At 40.8% G+C, this 21,531-nt stretch overlaps 1 protein-coding gene across 1 annotated transcript in view; it reads right to left on the minus strand.

Annotated features, from left to right (window-relative positions):
* Positions 1-18,072, minus strand: part of LOC148824639 (uncharacterized) — a 77,987-nt gene extending 59,915 nt beyond the window's left edge. The window contains exons 1-4 of the mRNA XM_088926162.1: positions 17,624-18,072; positions 11,488-11,806; positions 10,739-10,743; positions 8,362-8,851 (exon numbers count right to left, since the gene is read on the minus strand). Coding sequence (XP_088782288.1) covers positions 8,362-8,851; positions 10,739-10,743; positions 11,488-11,806; positions 17,624-18,011 — 1,202 coding nt within the window. The 5' untranslated portion in view covers positions 18,012-18,072. The remainder of the gene's footprint in view (positions 1-8,361; positions 8,852-10,738; positions 10,744-11,487; positions 11,807-17,623) is intronic.
* Between the last annotated feature and the right edge of the window lie 3,459 nt (positions 18,073-21,531).

Genomic DNA, 21,531 nt, shown 5'->3' on the forward strand with positions numbered 1-21,531 from the left:
ATTAATTGTAGCCGTAAATCACAAAATGATTCTTTTAATGGCTTTAGAATCCAACCTTGCGATATAACTCAAACAACGCACACACACAGGTACTAATACACGAGGATACATTTATTTATACATAGAATATGCATATAAACCTAACAGATCTTATCAAGAGGGTTATCAGAATACAAAAGGTATATATTCAATCAGTCACGACGAGTTACATATATCAAGAGGACATACGTTCAGTATATCATTCATTTAGATCGTTTCGTAAATGAACTTGGTTATAACTTCTACATTAGATACTCAAAACAAATACTTTACTCTTAGGAATTAAATTGATATCAACTGGTTGGGATAACAATTGAATTCTCAAGCAGTAATGCAGTGAAGTTGAATACTCATCCAATCTCTGGGGATTCAGATCTCCTGTGGGCACAAAGAAACAGTTGCAGGCTTGTTGCTGTCCAATCCGCGCTCTCTGGCTAGGTGCCAAGCTGTGCTGTTGCGGCTTGCGACGGTGTGCTGCTGATGCTCTCTGAAGACCGGCTAGTTAGTTTTGGCTGAAACTAGCAAGAGTTTGTGCACAGGAGAAAAGATGACTGTGGGTCCCAGCAGGTCAGGAAGAAGATCAGTTCGTTCCTGATGAAGCGCTAGTTCTGAATAGTGATTCAGCTGTCCACAGTTCCGACCTGTTCACGAGGCTTGCTGCTGATGCTAACCTCGGGTGGATCCTTTGGTTACTCTCTGGCAACCTCCGCTCTAGACTCTTAGAACAAAGGAAAGTTCTGGCACTCGGACACACTGGCCGTTCCGTGGTTGTCCGGGCTGAGTCTCAGGATGGTCAGGAGGCGCGCTGCGAGAATGTCCTGCCCTTGGGAGCCTTTCTGCTCCTGGGCCGTCCTGCCCTGGAATTGTCTCACACCCCTGGAATTCTCCTTAGAGATTCTCCTACTGGAAAGTCTCCTACAGGCTCTCTGTGTTGCCTGTTTTTACCTGGAGGAACTGCAGGTTGTTCATTGGGTGAAAGTGTCATGGGCATCAGAGACCCACGTGGGTTACTCGGCCCTACCAGTCCCTGATTGGTTGATCAAGGTGAGATATGAGTCACTTACTCCTGACACTTAGGAATGCAGTCCAGATGTCCATCTGGCACTCCCTAGACAGATAGGCGCCAATGGATGACCATTGATCATGATAGCCAGGCTTAGCTAAGTGCATCCCCCTTTGGGAGCTGTCCCTTATCAAAAGAAAACATCTTTAAATCAGCCTGCATGAATAGCTTCTCTGTGGCTGCACCACAGAGATGAAGAGAGAGATGGGGCCTCATTTGGGAAAGCACAGCAACACTTAATTCTGTCTTATTAACAAGCATTGCCGCTACATATCCCCCCTTTTTTAAGGTCACGAGTTCCTGAGGCGTTGTTGCCTTCAAAACAAAACAGAGTTAAGTGATGTCCCTTGTCATTAGAACATTAACCTTAAATGTCCACATTACTCCTCAAGAATTCATATCGGAACCAGCATTGGGAACAAACAGGATGAATAAAATCTGGAGTATGTATAAACAAGTAGGAGACATCATCTCAGTCTAGGCATTACACATCAGGAAGTTCACTGTCAGTATCTGATACCTCTGTAGGCAGATATTTGGGAAGAAGTAACTTCCTTTCTTTTGACATGCTACCTTTGACTCATTCGTGCTACCCGGAGTACATCTTGATGTAAGAGTACAGCATTCAGAGTACACTGTCAGTCATGACCCAGCTACCCCGCAGTAGTGTTACAATAACAACAGTTCCTGTTCCCAGCCCCCCTGATAAACCACGACACCTGTGTTGGGCACCTGCCAGGGTGGGTTGGAGGTTTGTTCCATTAAAGCAAACTCAACTACCTGTACCTCTTCAGGGCTTACTATTTCTTGGACTTCTATCCAATTCAATAGTGTGGCACCTGAAGGCATCCATGACCTCAAGTTTGGTCTTATATTGTCTGGTTCCATACCGTACAGTGTTAAGTCACCAAGCTGTACTATGGCCTCCTCGGGAACTTGCAAGAAAACTGTTTGGTTAGGTAGCTGCATTATGGTAGCTGTATCATGCCTGTCACAAGTCATAGTGACAGTTAAATGTGGTGTGCTGACCAGCCATTTACTTCTCTCTGCACCACAGAGATGAAGAGAGAGATGGGGCCTCATTTGGGAAAGCACAGCAACACTTAATTCTGTCTTATTAACAAGCATTGCCGCTACAGATAGGGTATTCGTCTCAGACTTTGAGCTACTGGCGAAACTTTCTCATCTACTATAACCTTGATCTGTCCTAAACCTTTAAAGAGTGACTCATATTCCTGTGCTAACTGCTTAAACCTCTCTGAGGACTGGTCAACCACCTTGACAGTGTCTCCTGCATTCAGAATCTTCAGATCAAAGCATGCTTTTCTTCCCAATAACTGTTCTACATTTCCTTCAATTCCATAGTCCTTTAATACATTTTTCTGCCATTTTAGCTGTGCCTCAAAATAGCCAACACACTGAAGTGGACTAATTTGTGCACAGGCATAGCATTTCTTATTAGTCTGCTTAAGTTTAGTTCTGTGTGCAAACACTTTCTTGAAAAGTTCTACTCCAATGAGGTTTCTTCAACTTCCTGTATCTATCACCATTTTTATCTCTTGGCCATTTCTTTGAACAGTTTCTTTACCTTCAGGGTCAATGGAATAAACAAATTCATCTGAGTCTGAAGATGGTTCTTGAACTCCTCCCAGAGGTTTATCAGTTTTTTTAAGGTTTGTCCCTTCCTTATTTGTATTAACTTTCTTTTCTTTTTGGAAACTGTCTTTCTTTCTAAACACTCGTGCATAATGACCTGTTTTCTTAAAGTGTAGACATTTTGCTATTTGCACTCCACATTCATCTGCTTTGTCATTGGTAGTCCACACCTGTAATGTCATTTATGTAATTTAATGTCAGCAGTCCCCTGTTCTTCTACGTCTGTAGCTTAACTGCATCCTGCTGCTTGGCTTTTGTTTCTAAAGTTTGACTGAGCAACCCGTTCATTGTTTCTCGTGAAGTAAACATGACTCTCTCTAGCTTTGTCACTGTGGTCAGAAAGCATTTTTGATTCTGCTTGAGCTGCTTCATAAATTCTAGCAACTGTAAGAGCTCTTTCTAAAGTCAGTCCTTCCTCCTGCAGCAATTTATCATGTAGTCTTTTATGTGCAAATTTTTCCACAAGTTGATCTCTTAACATGTCAGCTTCCAATCCTCCAAAGTCACACGATTTAGCCAGTTCAAGAGCATCAACAGACTTGTCCTGAGACAGATCTTGTCACGACCGCCAGCCAGCCCAGATCGACCCACAAAAGAGCTAACCAGTGCCAGCAGCGGTTTGATAATAATAAGCGCCGCCACACGTTAACCCATCACCACATGCTCTACCGTGTGGCAGGCAGCGCTATTTAAGCCATCCTAACCCACTTCCTGCTGCTCGGTATTGAGTCTTTTCCTAGAGAGCTCTATCCCGCCTTTGTTTGTACCTCACTTACTATACTTCTCCTGATTTCAGAACCACCCTTTTGCCCCTCAACCTTGAACCTTGCCTCCTGATTTGGAATGTACGCCTCTCTTCACATCTCCTGGATTTCGAACTACAGTACCTTTCGCCTTTCGACCATGATCTCACCTGACGTTTCAGATTGTACGCCTGTTTCGATATCTACCTCCTCCTCCTTCTGCATAGGATCTGCATACCTCTTCATTGGGGATTCCGTACAGATCTTTGTCTAAATATATGCCATTCCAAAACCACATTTCTCCGTGGTGTAAAGTGTCTAAGGCAGCTACAGTCTGTTCTCCCTATTTCTCCAGGGAGGTTGGCGAAAATCCGCCGCACGGGTGCTCCGATACGTGCACTAATGTAGCACGTCTCACGGCATCCGGAGCTTCGGTAGATCCACTGGCTATTTAAAAAAATCTGTACGACTCCATCCGTATCTTGTATTCCGTATCCAAATCCGGAGCTCTGAGGTTCAGTGGAAGCGGTGGAGAAAGCTGTGCATAAGCAAAGCTTCTCGGCGCAGCTGCCGTGTGCCTGCTGTGAATATGTTGAAGGCAGGCTTTTTTATTTATCCACTCAAGCAAGGAAATACATTTGCTTTTTGATTATTTTCAATTTGATCAATGATACATATAAAAATATAACAATTACAATATACTACTCAGCATTCATGTTTACATTCATATTAACATTGATTGAGATAAAATTATAAAAATATTCAAATAAAAGTGTACAGTCCTAACTTACCAATGCTGGCGTTTCTGCTTGTGAAGTTCCCAAATAAATCTGTTTTATAATTTTAAAATATTTTTGCTGAGGATTCCACGGGAATATAAAAGAATCCCTCCCCCACCCATTCGACGATCAGATTCTGTGATCATGGAATATATTTTTTTTGGAAGTTGCCGATGTTGGTCATTATTGGACATTGTAGGTGATATTAACTTCCATACTTATCTGTTTACTTTTGTTGTAGTTCCACACCTGAATTTCCTGCAACTAACAATCGATTGCGCTACAGAGACTGACACTTCAGATTTCTTTATTGAAAGTTTATCGTTAAGAAACGAAAATTTGCTAGCATTTCTTTGCCAGCCAGCAATATTTCTTCTGCACTGATACGCAAGATTTCCATTTCATCTTTCATCGCAAGGTCATGAAAGATGAAATGCACACTTGTATTAAAGTAAATCAAGACCTATGTTGCTCTCCATAATGGTAAGTTCTGTATGACAAGACAGGGAAGAAAAGCACTGCTGGGACACAGACCTAGGGTTTTCTGTTTATTCGATAGGGGCTTTCATCAACTAAGGACAGCGCTGGCGTTGTGTCAAATTGTGTATGCTGTAGAAATCTGCATACCTTTTCAAAGTGTGCATGTGCACTGGAAATCAGAGGTATTATTTGTCTGCCTGCTAGTGCTTATTATCTGTAGGAAATGCTCAATTCTAAATGTCAGGTTTACATAAGTATTTCAATTATTTGCATCTCCCGAACAAAAACAAAAGACTCACACAAGCATTGTTAGCGTGTAGTAAACGCGCAATTCTGAATTTCAGGTTTAATTAAGTATTACAATTATAAGAAATGGAGTGTTAATCGGCAATTTAGTCTTCCCATGAATTTAGTTTTAATGTGCATTACAGAAACTAACTCCTGGAGAGGAACCAAAATGCACAGTGTGGACAAAAGCAAAACCACTAAAGCACATAAAGACTCTGAAATTGAACAAGATGCATCAGAAACGGATGCAAACTCAACTGAGGATGATCTGGGATGATTGCAACTGCATAGCATTAGGGAGGATGATACTGTAGGAGAATAATTTGGATTATACCAGAAGTGTCTGGAGTAAAACTAGAAATGGAGCTAGACACAAGGTCGGCCCTTTTGAAACTTACACTGGTGAGACTGTGCCGACTTTTGGGATATTAAAGGAAATGTAGCCCCCAATGGAAAAACACGTGAGCCAGACCTTTATTTGCTGGAAAAGGGGTGTCTGTATAGTCAGGTCATGAGTGGTTGAAAAAAAGTCCCCTCAATTGGAGTTTCATCAGGGCACTAAATCTAGGCTCTTCCAGTAACAAACTCACCAAAAAGAGAATTTCACAGTTATTGCCTGATGCAAAACATGGAAATAAGAAAGGCATTGCAATCTTGAAGGGAATTAACACAAAAGCTACAGTTAATGAGATGGATCGCGACACCCTGTACCATATGTTATTTGTCTTAAGGTGGAGCCAGAATTACAACATTTAGAGGAAATGGGAATCTTGTCTAAATCTGAATGGAATGAGCAAATCCAACAGTCCCAGTTCTGAACTGAGGAAAGGCTGGTGATGTGCACATTTGTAGAGATTTTAAAGTTACTATAAACCCTGTACTCCTCAGTGTTCATTACCCTTTACCTTGTGTAGAAGGCAATTTTGTAACGTTAGCAGGAGGTGAGCGTTTTTGCAAGACTGAGTCGGCCCAGGGATATCTTCAAATGGAGATTGAAGAATCATCAAAGCAATGTTTGACAATTAATACTAGCAAAGGCCTGTTTCAATACAATCACCTAGTTTCTGGGGCTCAAGCTGTATGGCAGAGGGTGATGGAACAAGCCCTGCAGGGAACTCCAGGTACACAGCGTTATCTGGACGACATTATTGTGAAGGATGAAGAACATTTAAAAAAAATTAGATAGAACACTTACCAGGCTCAGAGACAAGATTAAGATCTAAAATTGCCAAGTGTGAATTTCCTAAAAGAGAAATCTCACGTGATTAACAATGATGGCCTTCAAGAGGCACAGGAAGAAGTGGAAGTAGTATTGAGAGCACCACAACTACAAAATGATTCACAACTATGTTGTTTTATTAAACTCATTGGTTTGAAATCTGTTTTAGTAAACACTACTTTGATTAAAAAACTCTTTTATTTTTAGATTTTGAGAACCAAAGGGGGTACAGGCTGCAGTAAAACTGCAGTATAGCAGATAAGAACCACTGATATGATTTTTTTCTGGGACAATGTACTCATGATATATATGATACAGAATCCCTAATCTGAGAGTTGACCAAATGGGTGAATGACCTCAGCCACACACATATTAATTAAAAGGTGAATGGAAGTGAAGTGTCAGAAGAATACACTGCTGATACATCATGCATAAGCAGGTGTGTTTAATTGCATTACAAGGTTAGATGACACATATGTAGCTGATGAGTTCAGTACTCATCCTGCAACACAATCAAACTGAACTTTGATAAAGAAATGAAAAGGGAAACTCACATGTTTAAATATGAGAGTCCATTAAGAACATACAGTGAACCTCAAAAACTGCAATGTATTGATGTCTAGTTATAGGGATTTTCAATCTGAACTTGATGAAGATGAAGAGCTTTCTGTGAAGCTAAAGCAACATTAAGAATCTAAAAAGAAAACCTCAATCAGAGCTGAACAGACAAGACAAAGGGCAGCTGTGGAGCTCAGTCACTCCAGAGAACGTCAACTGTCTGAACTGGAAGAGCTACCATTCATCTGCCCCTGCCAAATGTAACACTACACAACAGGAGGAAAATAACAGGCTAAGAAATTCAACAGTAAAAACATACCCTGAATACATATACACCTGAGTTTCAAACTATTATGCTTGAAGCAGGGGTGAAATCCACATTTCTGTTGTGAAAGTACTCAGGTTTGAAGAACGAAACTCATATTGATAATGTTTCTAAGCAAAAAGGTAAACAATGTTATATAAAAACATAGTTTCACTACCATGAAAATAAATTTAATGGCTGGATATAGAGAAAGTTGGAGCTTAGATGCACAATTGTATCACTTGTATTTTTTTTAAATGTGTTGTTTATGATGATGTAAGTTTAACTTGAGGGTGTTGTAAATGTAAAACCCGTAAAGACACCCAATCTGTGACTTCTGCTATGAGGTTAAACACCTCAGATACTCATTTATTTCATGAATCTAGCCATGGTGAAATAGATTAGAAAAAAAACAAGACTATTTGAAGTTTCCAAATCAATAAATCATTGTACAACTCTAAACTTCTGTGTACCATCTTATCATGTGTTTCTCTCCTCTGTGAATAAGCTGGTGTGTTTTTAAACTGCGTTGCAGACTAAAACTTTTCCCACACTGACTGCAGCTGAATGGTTTCTCTCCTGTATGACTAAGCTGGTGGGTTTTTAAATGGTTTTTCTGAGTAAACTTTTTCCCACACTGACTGCAGCTGAATGGTTTCTCTCCTGTATGACTAAGCTGGTGGGTTTTTAAATGTTTTTTCTGAGTAAACTTTTTCCCACACTGACTGCAGCTGAATGGTTTCTCTCCTGTATGACTAAGCTGGTGGGTTTTTAAATGGTTTTTCTGAGTAAACTTTTTCCCACACTGACTGCAGTTAAAAGGTTTCTCACCTGTGTGAATGAGTTGGTGTTTTTGTAAATTGCTTGCTCTATTAAAACTCTTCCCACACTGACGGCAGGTGAATGGTTTCTCTCCTGTGTGAATTCGTAAGTGGGTTTTTAAATGACTTGTCTGATTAAATCTTTTCCCACACTGACTGCAGGTTAATGGTTTCTCACCAGTATGAGTGTGCTGGTGACTTTTTAATTTACTTGGTTGCCGAAAACATTGTTGTCGTTTGTGCTGAACAGACATTTTCACCACTTTATCTGAACAAGGTTTGGGATGAGTCTTCCTAATTTTCTGGGCTGTAGTCTTCTGCACTGATAGTCTCTGCATGTTTGCAGAAGAAGGGATCATTCTTATCAAGTCCTGTGGGCCTCCCTGTTGTTCCTCTCTTTCCTCTCGGTACTGATCCTCCTCTGTGTGCTGTAACTCAGTACTGTTCTCTTTACCAGATACATCAGTCTGCTGCTCTGCAGGTTGAATCAGCTGGGACCCACTTTCTTGCTCCCTTAGACTGAAAACATTAAATTCCTTCTCTCCCTCTTCCCTGCGCCCTTGTACAGAGACCAACTCTAGTTCTTTTATATGCTTTGCAATATTCTTAGTGTTCAGATTACACTTCTCTATAAAGTCCTTTGATACTGAGGGATTATCCAATTGTTTAAACCACTTCTGCAATGACAGTCTCTCCACCTTAACGGAACAAGGCCTTATTATCATCAAGCCCTGTTGGAGTTGTTGTTGTTCCTCCCTATAATGACTCTCCTCTGTGTGCTGTGACTCAGTACTGTTCTCTTCACCAGGTATATCAGTCTGCTGCTCTGAAGGGTCAATCAACTGGGGCTCAACGTTCTGCTCTGTGAGATTAAACCCATCCAGATCATTCAGCTCCTCCTCTTTGAGCCTCTGTATAGACAGAGATTCTAGAGCATTGAAATTTATTGTAATAGTATTATTGTCCAGAATATTAACTTTCCCTGTAAAATCATCAAATACCAAGAACCCAGCTGTCTCACTCTCAGGCTCTGTTTTAATCACAGGCACAGAGTCCAGATCCTCAAGACTCTGTCTGCTGCTCACTAAGTGTCTCTTTCCTTTCTGCAGAAGTGAGACCTGTATCCTGCATCAGACTGGAGCCCCACTCCTCCTTACTGTGCTGCTCTTCAAGAGGAGCACTTTCCCCAGCATCAGGGAGAGCACTGGCCTCTGAGCCTATAACACAGGACAAGATGACAAGACCTTTAGCATGAGCTTAGAGTAGTGATGAAAATGAAGTCATTCCAATACAAAAAAAATCTTAAAATTTAAATATGAGATAGCAAAGACATTCTTTAGTATCTGCATATAAATGAAGTTGTAAAAACTCAAATAATTATGAATTATGTAGTGTAATTACATAATAACATCATTTTCACACAAATTCATGTATACCTAGTCAGTGGTGAAAAAAATACAAGTAGTGTAAATACAAATTTTAAAAATGCAGAAAATTTCACAAAATCAACTCACACATCTGAGCTGCTCTTTGGGATCTGGTCACTTATCACGCAGCATTACCATCATTATGACAAGTACGAAGAGGAAAGGCAAGGCATGAATAGTTAAATTGTATCATTGTTTTTATTATACTTTGAACCAGTTACTTAAGTATTACAATCATGAGAAATGAGGTGTTAATCGGCAATTACATCTTCCTATGAATTCAGTCTTAACGTGCATTAAATAAACGAACTCCTGGAGAGGAACCAAAATAAACATAAAAAGATATTGCTGTATTTTGATTTGCTGTATTTTTTTCTTTGCCTGAAATATTTTATGGGTAGGCAGAAAGATTCACCTTAGCCATGTTACCTGCATACACAATAGTATCCCCTAATTCGATATGACACCGGCAAAAACTTCTGAAAAGACATTTAAAGAAAATGTGGTTGCCCTGCGGAATCATTTGAGCTGAAAGCCATTGATCATAGTGGAGAGATTTCCATTTCATAAATGAAACTAGTGAAAGACTGAAACAGTGTCAGTTTGGCTCCGGGCTGTCAAATGCTTTGATGGACAAACTGGTGAGTGGGTTGCTCAGTGAAAACACACAGAATCAGCTGCTCACTGAGCACAATTTAACACTGCGGCACACTTTAAACATTGTGATTCTGATGGAAGTGGCTGCCAAAGATGCAAACGAGTTGCATCAGAAAATAGTTGCATGTGCTACACATAAGATTTTTGTTAAAAAATACTGGAAAGGGCAGCCTTGTTTTCATGGTGGCAAATCCTCACATGACCCCACTGACTGGGGACACATGTTGGTTTAGAGAAAAAGACTGTGGAAATTGCCACAAACGTGGCTACATTAAGAACGTGTAGAGCAGTGAAAATGCAATCCCAGAAAAAAACAGCCAACAGTGTGGAATAAAGCAAAACCACTAAAGCACATACTCTGAAATTGAACAAGGTGCATCATATACTGATGCAAATTCAATTGAGGATGATCTGGGATGATTGCAACTGTATAGCATTAGGGAGGATGATACTGTAGGAGAATAATTTGGATTATACCAGAAGTGTCTGGAGTAAAACTAGAAATGGAGCTAGACACAAGGTCGGCCCTTTTGTAACTTACACTGGTGAGACTGAGCCGACTCTTGGGATATTAAAGGAAATGGAATGGAATGCAAGGAATAACACGTAAGCCAGACCTTTATTTGCTGGAAAAGGGGTGTCTGTATCGTCAGGTCATGAGTGGTTGAAAAAAAGTCCCCTCAATGGGAGCTCCATCAGGGCACTAAATCTAGGCTCTTCCAGTAACAAACTCACCAAAAAGAGAATTTCACAGTTGTTGCCTGATGCAAAACATGGAAATAAGGAAGGCATTGCAATCTTGAAGGGAATTAACACAAAAGCTACAGTTAATGAGATGGATCGCGACACCCTGCACCATATGTTATTTGTCTTAAGGTGGAGCCAGAATTACAAAATTTAGAGGAAATGGGAATCTTGTCTAAATCTGAATGGAATGAGCAAATCCAACAGTCCCAGTTCTGAACTGAGGAAAGGCTGGTGATGTGCACATTTGTAGAGATTTTAAAGTTACTATAAACCCTGTACTCCTCAGTGTTCATTACCCTTTACCTTGTGTAGAAGGCAATTTTGTAACGTTAGCAGGAGGTGAGCGTTTTTCCAAGACTGACTCGGCTCAGGGATATCTTCAAATGGAGATTGAAGAATCATCAAAGCAATGTTTGACAATTAATACTAGCAATACAATCACCTAGTTTCTGGGGCTCAAGCTGTATGGCAGAGGGTGATGGAACAAGCCATGCAGGGAACTACAGGTACACAGTGTTATCTGGACAACATTATTGTGAAGGATGGAGAACATTTTTTTTAAATTTAGATAGAACACTTACCAGGCTCAGAGACAAGACTAAGATCTAAAAATGTCTGCTGCTCTGCAGGGTCAATTAGCTGGATCACCATGTACTGCTCTGTAAGATTAAACCCATCCAGTTCATCCAGCTCCTCTTCTTTGAGCCTCTGTACAGACACAGATTCTAGTGCATTGCAATTTACTGTAATAGTATTATTGTCCAGAATATTAACTTTCCCTGTAAAAGCATCACATACTAAGAACCCAGTTGTCTCACTCTCAGGCTCTGTTTTCATCACGGGCACAAAGTGCAGATCCTCCACACTCTGTCTGCTGTCTGTGTGCTGCTCACTGAGTGTCTCTTTCCCTTCTGCAGCAGGGAGCTCTGTCTCCTGCACCAGACTGGAGCCCCACACCTCTTCTCTGTGCTGCTGTTCAAGAGGAGCCCTGTCCCCAGCATCAGGGAGAGCACTGGCCACTGAGCCTGAAAACACAGGACAAGACGACAAGGCATTTAGCATGAGCTTAGAGTAGTGATCAAAATGAAGTCATTCCAATACAAAAAGCTTCTTAAAATTTAAATTTCAGATAGCAAAGACATTCTTTAGTATCTGCATGTAAATTAAGTTGTAAAAACTCAAATAATTATGAAGTATGTAGTGTAATTACATGATTACATCATTTTCACACAAATTCATGTATACCTAGTCAGTGGTGAAAAAAATACAACTAGTGTAAATAATGTTTAAATAATTCAGGAAATTTCAAGAACTCAACTCTAATGTAGCACACATCTGAGCTGCTCTTTGGGATTTGGTCACTTGTTATCATGCAGCATCACCATCAATATGACAAGTATGAAGAGGAAAGGCAAGGCAAGTTAAGTTGTATCACTGTTTTCATTATACTTTAAACCAGCGATTCTCAAAGTGTGGTCCGTGGGCTGACCTAATCATTTTTCTTAAAACTGTTTAAGTCATAGGAAAGAATATTGTAGTGTCTGCTATGAAGTGGCTCCCCCTTGGGGGCACTGTTAAGAACTGCAAGCTGTAAAAAGTGGGAGGTGGCACTTGTGTGTTGAGTCTAGGTATTGGGGTTTCACCAGTCTTTAAGGGGACTGTGTGTGTCATTAGTGAGGCGAACACCAGCCTAGTCGTGAGGGTCTGCTGAAAGGGCAGAGTTTCCACTCATTCTTCTTGGCTGTACCCTTCTGTTACCTTTGTGTTTTAATGAAGCTTGAGTTATGACAGACCACCTCACCTCTTCACTCTCCCCATCAGCACCTATCGCTTCAGTGTTTTAGTTTTATGCACCACGAATGAAATGATGTCAGTTTGGTGGCGATGTCCTTGCCGCCGTGCAGCAGTCTATTGTCTTTAGTGATGCACAGGTCATCTTTTTTTGACCCCCCCAACCTGATCTAAAATCTTTTTTTTAACCCGAGTCAACCCGCACATCACTAGTTGTTACGATTGCCTGGATACACTGCTTACGTTTTGATATGCGAGTGTGGGTCGATCGTCGCACTAATTGTTCGGACTGTTTTGTTCTTACTTTTCAATATTGTGGCGCCCTCGCCTGGTGTTGCAGCCGTAAAGCCCCCAGCTGAAGTGCGCGGCAAAGGGCAGGATGGGAGGAGGAACCTGAAGGGGAGACTGAGGGCTACTGGCCAGCGCGGTCTGACCATCAGGTGTGGTTGTACATTGTTGTGGGCTGCTGGGCTGCCATATAAATAGTTATCTCTGGTTTACACACTTTTATACCTGTACCTACTTAACCACCCTATACCTATGTACCTGTACCCCTTGTGACCCGAGTGTGTTCTAGCCTAATAACGCTGAATTTATGTACTGCTGTCTTTACTGCTGTGCTGGAAATAAAGAGCACTTTCCACTCTAAAAGAACCTGAATTTCTCTTATAAGGTGGATGCAGGTGGTTACATTACCAGCAAAGCGCTTTGAGTGGAGTGTCAAGAAAAGCACTATATGAGTAAGTATGAGCAATTATTAATTTGTATTATAATGTATTACTTTAAGTTTGAAAGTTCTGAGTGTAATTTAAAGCAGCAGAAGGGTTATTATGGAGCACTGGCTCAAATCTGGGACTGTGAAACGCAAAAATAGCGATGATAGTGACAGCGCAAGTGTGAGTAAGATGCAAAATAGAAGTGAAAATGCGAGTGAGGTCATTTGTGAACCATACCAGCCGTGCTGTAATTCTAATTCCAACAGTGTGATAAATGTGATGTGCAAGGAAGCAGAAGGTGTGCTTGATGTGATGTCTTTGTCTGCTTCTGGACATGAGACTAATGTTGTCCAGCTTAGATCCAGATATCACTTCTCCAATTTCTCAAAAAAAAACAGCTCCATTCTTCACATTAAATTTGCAAACTATGCAGCTTTGATTGTAAAAAATATTTTACATAATATTTAATTCAATATTAGTTATTTTTAGTAAATAACTAAAAATTATTTACTAAATTTTTAGTAACCTATCAATAATAGCTGATGATTATTACACGATAAGAAGTGGACATAGGTGGCCCAACGCATCTGTGACTTGGTGTAAGTGGTCCATGGAACACAGAACTTTGAGAACCACTGCTTTAAACTACAGACAGTGCAGACACGGTTGATTTCAGTTGTTTAAAAACAGGGGAATAAGCGTCTAAGGGTGGTGTTCTGATTTTATGCGATTTTGGATATACAGGCTTTGTCAGGAACCAAAATACCATGTAAAATGTGAGTCTACTGTAATAATATCACAACTACATTACATTTACATTAACACTGCACTGAAAGAAAGGGGTTAACCCCTTTCTCTCTCTCAGTGCAGTGGCAATGTACTGGAGTGTGCAGTCAGTGTGTCTGTATTAACTGCACACTCCTGTACATTAACACTGCACTGAGAGAGAGGGGTTAATACAGACACACTGACTGGGCACTCCAGTACATTAACACTGCACTGAGAGAGAGGGGTTAATACAGACACACTGACTGGACACTCCAGTACATTAACACTGCACTGAGAGAGAGGGGTTAATACAGACACACTGACTGGACACTCAAGTACATTAACACTGCACTGGGAGAGAGAGGGTTAATAAAGACACACTGACTGGACTCTCCAGTACATTAACACTGTACTGAGAGAGAAGAGTTACGACAGACACACTGATTGACTGCACACTCCAGTACATTAACACTGCACTGAGAGAGAAGAGATACGACAGACACACTGATTGACTGCACACTCCAGTACATTAACACTGCACTGAGAGAGAGAGGAGTAAATGCAGACACACTGACCGGACACTCCAGTACATTAACACTGCACTGAGAGAGAGGGGGGTTAATAAAGACACACTGACTGGACACTTCAGTACATTAACACTGCATTAAGAGAGAGAAAGGGGTTAATAGAGACACACTGACTGCACACTCCAGTACATTAACACTGCACTGAGAGAGAAGAGTTACAACAGACACACTGACTGACTGCACACTCCAGTACATTAACACTGCACTGAGAGAGAAGAGTTACGACAGACACACTGATTGACTGCACACTCCAGTACATTAACACTGCACTGAGAGAGAAGAGATACGACAGACACACTGATTGACTGCACACTCCAGTACATTAACACTGCACTGAGAGAGAGAGGAGTAAATACAGACACACTAACCGGACACTCCAGTACATTAACACTGCGCTGAGAGAGAGGGGGGTTAATAAAGAAACACTGACAAGACACTTCAGTAAATTAACACTGCATTAAGAGAGAGAAAGGGGTTAATAGAGACACACTGACTGCACACTCCAGTACATTAACACTGCACTAAGAGAGAGGGGTTAATACAGACACACTGACTGCACACTCCAGTACATTAACACTGCACTGAGAGAGAGAGAGGGGTTAATACAGATACACTGACTGACTGCACACTCCTGTACATTAACACTGCACTGAGTGAGAGGGGTTAATACAAACACACTGACTGACTGCACACTCCTGTACATTAACACTGCACTGAGAGAGAGGGGGGTTAATAAAGACACACTGACTGGACGCTCCAGTACATTAACACTGCACAGAGAGAGAAGGGTTTATACAGACACACAGACTGCACACTCCAGTACATTAACACTGCACTGAGAGAGAGAGAGGTTAATACAGACACAGTGACTGCACACTCCAGTACATTAACACTACACTGAGAGAGAGGGGTTAATACAGACACACTGACTGCACACTCCAGTACATTAACACTGCACTGAGAGAAAGCGGTTAATACAGACACACTGACTGACTGGACACTCCAGTACATTAACACTGCACTGAGAGAGAAGGGTTAGTACACACACACTGACTGGACACTCCAGTACATTAACACTGCACTGAGAGAGAGAGGGGTAAATACAGACACACTAACCGGACACTCCAGTACATTAACACTGCACTGAGAGAGAGGGGGGTTAATAAAGACACACTGACAAGACACTTCAGTAAATTAACACTGCATTAAGAGAGAGAAAGGGGTTAATACAGACACACTGACTGCACACTCCAGTACATTAACACTGCACTGAGAGAGAGAGAGGGGTTAATACAGATACACTGACTGACTGCACACTCCTGTACATTAACACTGCACTGAGTGAGAGGGGTTAATACAAACACACTGACTGACTGCACACTCCTGTACATTAACACTGCACTGAGAGAGAGGGGGGTTAATAAAGACACACTGACTGGACGCTCCAGTACATTAAAACTGCACAGAGAGAGAAGGGTTTATACAGACACACTGACTGGACACTCCAGTACATTAACACTACACTGAGAGAGGAGGGTTAGTACAGACACACTGACTGCACACTCCAGTACGTTAACACTGCACTGAGAGAGAGGGGTTACGACAGACACACTGACTGACTGCACACTCCAGTACATTAACACTGCACTGAGAGAGAGAGGGGTAAATACAGACACACTGACTGGACACTACAGTACATTAATACTGCACTGAGAGAGAAGGGTTTATACAGACACACTAACTGGACACTCCAGTACATTAACACTGCACTGAGAGAAAGGGGTTAATACAGACACACTGACTGACTGGACACTCCAGTACATTAACACTGCACTGAGAGAGAGGGGTAAATACAGACACACTGACTGGACACTCCAGTACATTAACACTGCACAGAGAGAGAAGGGTTTATACAGACACACTGACTGACTGGACACTCCAGTACATTAACACTGCACTGAGAGAGAAGGGTTAGTACACACAAACTGACTGGACACTCCAGTACATTAACACTGCACTGAGAGAGAGGGGTTACGACAGACACACTGATTGACTGCACACTCCAGTACATTAACACTGCACTGAGAGAGAAGGGTTAATACAGACACACTGACCGGACAGTCCAGTACATTAACACTGCACTGAGAGAGAGAGGGGTTAATACAGACACACTGACCGGACAGTCCAGTACATTAACACTGCACTGAGAGAGAGAGGGGTTAATAAAGACACACTGAGTTGACAGTCCAGTACATTAACACTACACCGAGAGAGAGAGGGGTTAATACAGACACACTGACTGACTGGACACTCCAGTACATTAACACTGCACTGAGAGAGGAGGGTTAATACAGACACACTGACTGCACACTCCTGTACATTAACACTGCACTGAGAGAGAGGGGTAAATACAGACACACTGACTGACTGGACACTCCAGTACATTAACACTGCACTGAGAGAGGAGGGTTAATACAGACACACTGACTGGACACTCCAGTACATTAACACTGCACTGAGAGAGAGGGGTTAATACAGACACACTGACTGCACACTCCAGTACATTAACACTACACTGAGAGAGAGGGGTTAATACAGACACTGACTGCACACTCCAGTACATTAACACTGCACTGAGAGAGAGAGGGGTTAATACAGACACACTGACTGCACACTCCAGTACATTAACACTACACCGAGAGAGAGGGGGGTTCATACAGGCACACTGACTGCACACTCCAGTACATTAACGCTGCACTGAGAGAGAGAGGTTAATACAGACGCATCATCATTGTTATACATATAAAAATCTAAAACAATACAACGTAAATGCAAACTAAATAGTTTTTTCCTAATGACATAGGATTATACGATAATTCAGTGAAACAACTGGTATATCTGAACTAAGTATTATAATCGCCATAATCAGACAACAACAGTTCAGACACTTACTTCATACTGTACAAGTCACCCCACTGACCTGACAGCTCCAGTTTCGTGTCCATTTCTTCCTTTATTCCTGTGGTGACTTCACAGGGAAGCGTGTGTCCAACACGATCTGTCTGTCCCCGATCTCCTCCTGCTTCCGACTCCTTCTCCCACAGCTGCAATCTCACCTTCAGCCTCTCGTTTTCCTTCTTCAGCCGCGCCATCTCAGTCCCGACACTGTCCTCCACACACTGTGTGATTTTAAACACGGCCCGTCTCACCAGGATCTGGGAGACGCTACGGAGTTTGTTTTGAAACTCCTCCTCAGAGTCAGACATCCTGTTTCGGAAAACTTCTGAAACATCATACACGATGGATTTGAGTAAAATATCTATGAAAGAGTGAATCTCGGTTTGTAGATTCAACAAACACGTCGCCATCCTTCTTCAGAGTCAATCAGAAACAAAGGTGAGTTAAACTCAAGAACTTTTTTTATTTTTATTCCTCACAGATCCTGTATTCTGTGATCTGTGATCACTGTGATCTGTTCAAATATGAACACAACCGACAAGACATGGCATATTCAGACCCTGTAAAGGTACTTAAAAAAAAGAATAACTTTCCTCTTTATTATTTAGCTAAAGCAAGCGTTTCAGTCAACGCTAAGTGGATGACATATCGTCAGAGCCGTGCAGTACGGTTACGTTATTCCTTAGCGCTGCCGCGGCTTAAAAAAACCGAGGAGCGGGAATGATAAACAGGAGTTTCTGCAGCCGGATATAAACCTGACTGCACCTTCTAGCGCCACCTATTGAGGAGGAGTGAATTACATGCCAGTTAACGATGCTCGTGAGTGTCGATTTATGCAACTGATAATATATTTCCACGTTTTACTTGCAGGATATTATAATGTACATAATTATCAATGTAGGATTTGATGTAAAACTATTCTTAAATTCATAAAAAAACACTGATGGATTTACACCTTTGTCAATTATTTATGAAAGAGATTCGGGGGCTGAATTGTGTGAAAGGCAGAGCTGTAATCTATCATCAAGGCCCATGTGTACTTACTGGGGGCCTCAAGGTGCTGGATGTCAGAGAGTTCGTGTTGATGTGAGATTAGGTGGGAGATGAGCACATACTTACCAATTTGCCATTCAAACACTGAAATATCGGCTTTAAACATGTTATACTCAACAACTTTGGCACTGGGATAATAACAGTAGACTTACTAATAAAATTATTTGTGCTCCAAAAACCTATTTTTAAGAATAAACAAATACAGTCTGAGGATATATTTTCAATGTTGCATGTACGTTTTCAATTTTAACCCATTGCTCTTGTTTGGAGTTTAAAAATATATAATACAAATAAAAACCTTGTGTCAGAAGCTGATGTCATTCTAGATCTGGGAGATTTAACCCACCTTCTGAGCTGGGCAGATGTAGACATTGCCTTCTTACTCCATGAGTGTGTTTAGATCATATAAAATCTTTGATAATTGAAGAAGCTGTTCTGAAAAATGTTTTTGTAAGAGTTACTGGGATCATTGAAAAAAAACTTAGGTAACTATAATTTTACAGCTTTGGGTGACAGAAGTGGGAAGAGTAAAACACTCCTAACTTCCAAGGAGGGAGGATGTTTGCTATGGTTTGAGGGGTCCCTTGAGCTGAAATAGTTGTAAGGTTTATCTTAGCACACCTATATACATTGTAGATTCATGATTGGCAAGGAGCAGCACGGACACACACAAATTATCATGACATGAAAACACAGAGAGAGGAGAGAGAAGACAAGGTGGAAGAGGAGAAACAAGGAGAGGAGAGAGAAGTCCGCAGGAGTTGGGACTTGAAGCTTACGCCAGGCGAGATCCCCTACTTCTTGGTCATCTGAACCAAACCGGACTGCAGCTAAGTATCTGAACCTTGTTAGGGAGAGAGAACTAACTGCAGGTTGCATTGTATTTAATGAGAAGGCACCTCATCTCCTACAGATGCAGCCATTCAAAATGCGCGGGCGATACCGCATTATTTTCCGGTACGCTGTACGCAGTCTACCGCGAGTTACCGGTAAATACCGCAAGTTACCGGTAAATACCGCTAGCAAAATAATAGTATCCGGAATTTCCGCAAGGTGGAGCTAATAAAGCTCAACCTCTCATGTTTGAGCTGTCGCCATCAAAGTCTTAAACGAAGATATTACTAATAGTATTAATAATAAATGACCTTGGACAAGCTGTAAACTCAAAGTATTGCCCTGGTCCACATTCTTTTTTTCATTGACCGTCTTTGTAAAAGTAACACCACAGCATTTCGCAATCACGCATTTTTTTCCAATCATGCAAAGTACAGTAATTTTTGAGAATCGATTCACCATGCCTTACACATGCTCATAAAAGAGATTGATTTAGGAACATAAACATATTACTGTATGCAAACTGTACTGTATACAGTATGTATATGTATATTTAATGTCTTAACTGTGCCCGTTTAAGTATTGAATATTTATATGGAATTTTACCACTGAAGGGAAATCTTAGTGCCTGAGCATAAAAAGAATAGGAGCATACTGCAACGCGTGTGAAGGCCATAAACGATATTAATTTTGGAACATAAACATACAGTATATGGCTGGTCTCGGTACTTCAAAGAAAACATACACGAAACATGGTTTCATTATGACCAGAATCGGTCTTGAGATATTTTTAACTTGATTTACAGTATTTGAGAGGTATGTCTTGACACCGATACTACGTAAATACTGCTCACGTACTGTATATGTTTCTAGGTTTATATTATGCATTTCATACGGTCAAATTACTTTTGAGCAACTGATAAGAAGCGCGAAACGGTAGGCCCAGGGCGTTTTAGTTTCATTTTGTGCGGGGACTGCTTTAACTATATCACCGTGGATTGATTAGAGATATCAAGTACATACAAGTCATTTTTTAAATGTTGTAGTTTGTCTTGTACAAATGTTACGAGAACATCATCTGTCAACAATTACACAGGTTCTGTTTCCATATTGCGGATTTTGGTTACGTAATATTATTTTCTAGATTTCACGTTGTGAATATATGATTTGGGCAAACAGAGCTGCAAAGAAGTACATTATGGGTTGTTGTTTTTTTTTGCAGTTTTATCTAGAACAAGCGATGCTTAAACCTTTGTCTGATTCTTGTGAAACTATCCACACGACAGTTACCTACAGTAGGAGTTGACTTCAGTGATGTCACTGATGGGATGTTTCTAAAAATCCATCCTCTGTAAAACGTCTTCTCTAGTTGTCCTGCATATGTATTCGCTAATGAAGCTGTGTGTTCTGAGCCTGGATCTCTACATTTCTGTATGAACCAGCTTAGAGGGCTAAAGACAGCTTGTGTTTAAATTGAGTGTAAGGTAATTTATGCTTCTAAAGTCATGGTCAGCATTTATTATTGTACTGTGCTGTAAACTTGTTCAGTGCCTAGTCACATTATTTTATAACGTTTTTATAGTGTTATCAAATCTGGTGGCGCTGTGTGTTAGTTTCCTGACTCCCATGTCACATGGTCTGTGATTGAATCCCATGGAACTATGACTTTATTTTTTAACAAACATTTCTTTGAAAAAATAAAACGTTTCCCTTGGTCAGAGATTAAATAAAACCTCACTCGCACCAAACAAATTTATATTTCTAAATATCACAACATGATCGAATTTAAGTCTTTTTAATAACAATGAATAGTCACCTATGCGTTACAAAATAAACATTTATATTGATTTGAATCGCGTTTTGATTTAAATCGTAAACGCGTGTTTAAATATATCTGTTTAAAGGCGATATACTGTATAAAAGCTGATTCTTATGGAGTGTGTTCCGCCGGGGATTCAAAAAATTTATTTTTTTTAATCGCGTATCTAAGGAAAATTGCAGTATAACTTTGTTCATGCACAAACAGTGGCATGTTACATTATA

Source organism: Atractosteus spatula, chromosome 10 (assembly GCF_055471065.1).
Source record: "Atractosteus spatula isolate fAtrSpa1 chromosome 10, fAtrSpa1.hap1, whole genome shotgun sequence".
In the NCBI taxonomy this organism is placed as follows: Eukaryota; Metazoa; Chordata; class Actinopteri; order Semionotiformes; family Lepisosteidae; genus Atractosteus; species Atractosteus spatula.